The 1,271-nt window shown below is 57.3% G+C and overlaps 1 protein-coding gene across 1 annotated transcript in view; it reads right to left on the reverse strand.

Annotated features, from left to right (window-relative positions):
• Positions 1-149: 149 nt before the first annotated feature.
• The window catches only part of SDRG_00898 (hypothetical protein), a gene marked incomplete at both ends in the record, with an annotated part of 1,596 nt that continues 474 nt past the window's right edge, over positions 150-1,271 (reverse strand). Inside the window, one exon of the mRNA XM_008606402.1 lies at positions 150-1,256. Within this exon, the coding sequence (XP_008604624.1) occupies positions 150-1,256 (1,107 nt within the window). The remainder of the gene's footprint in view (positions 1,257-1,271) is intronic.

Here is a 1,271-nt window from a genome sequence, read left to right on the forward strand (position 1 = left end):
ACAGGAGCGCGCGTGGCTTCGCGCACTACGACAGACAAGCATGGACAGCGATTCGGGTTGGTTCACGCTGAAGTGAACCTAGGCTGAATCTTTGTGTGGTTTTGGTGGTAATTGTACTGGTATATAAATTCAATTGTTTACGTCTAATCTTAGTTCTTCTTGCGGAGCGTGATCCAGAGCGCCACAATGCCAATGAAGCGGAAGAGAAGGTTGATCCAGACCAAAAAGATAATGTCGTAGCCCATGCTCTTCTTGTCGAGGCCGAGGTTCGCGAGCACCTGAGCCCCCGTCGTCGCGACGCAGCTCTCGACAGCCGCATCGCAAGGAATCGTGTCAATCGAGTTCCAGAAGGCGCGACACATGCCGCGGAAGGCGTACTTCATCGGCGAGATGAACTCGAGCCAGCGAAAGTAGACAGGCACGTTGTTGGTGTTGATAAAGAGACCGCCAAAGATGAGGAACGGGAGGATGATGAGGATGCCGATGATCGGCGCGATCTCGGGCGTCTTGGCAATGCACGATACCATGTAGCCGAGGCCGGTCGCCGAGCTCGAGAGGAGCGCAATGAAGAGGTAGAACGTGAAGAAGAGACCGGCGTTGGACGCGCCAAAGCCGACCATAAAGTACACCGGGATCAAAAAGATGAGCGGGAAGAAGAACTGCATCACGAGCTCGCTCACATTCTTGGCAATGTACCAGACGTACGACCGGTAGAGACCACCGTTGTACTCGCGCTTCATGATGGGCAATTCAAGCGGCACGGACGCAAACTCGGGCGTCGTCGCGCTGAAAAACTGGTTGACGACGATGAAGAAGATGGCGCCCGTGAACGACTGGATGCCAGTCTGCGAGAGCTCCAGCTGGCGGAAGATCAAGCCGACGACGACCGAGATGATGATGCTCTGGCCGAGGCGCGCCTTAAACGCGAGCGAGTCCCGTACGAGGCGCGTCACGTTGCGCTTGCAGAGGACGCGCATCGAACCAAACGTGCCGAGGTGCGAGCTTTCGTACACCGTGTCGCTGGCGTCGCTCGAGCCATCCGAGTCGTCCTTGACGTCGCCATTGTTACCGATCGCGTGGCTGCGGGCGCGCCAGTTGGCGACGAGCTTGTCGACGCGGGCAGCCGCCTCGGATTTGGTGTCAAGCACAATCATTTGGCGCATAAAGTAGTCGGTCGGGTTCATGTAGTTGGGACACTGGTAGCCCTGCGACGCAAAGTACTCGACCGCGTCCGACGCCTTGCCGTTGTAGATCGGCTGGCCGTCCGAGAG

Source organism: Saprolegnia diclina (assembly GCF_000281045.1).
Source record: "Saprolegnia diclina VS20 unplaced genomic scaffold supercont1.2, whole genome shotgun sequence".
Lineage (NCBI taxonomy): Eukaryota > Oomycota > Saprolegniomycetes > Saprolegniales > Saprolegniaceae > Saprolegnia > Saprolegnia diclina.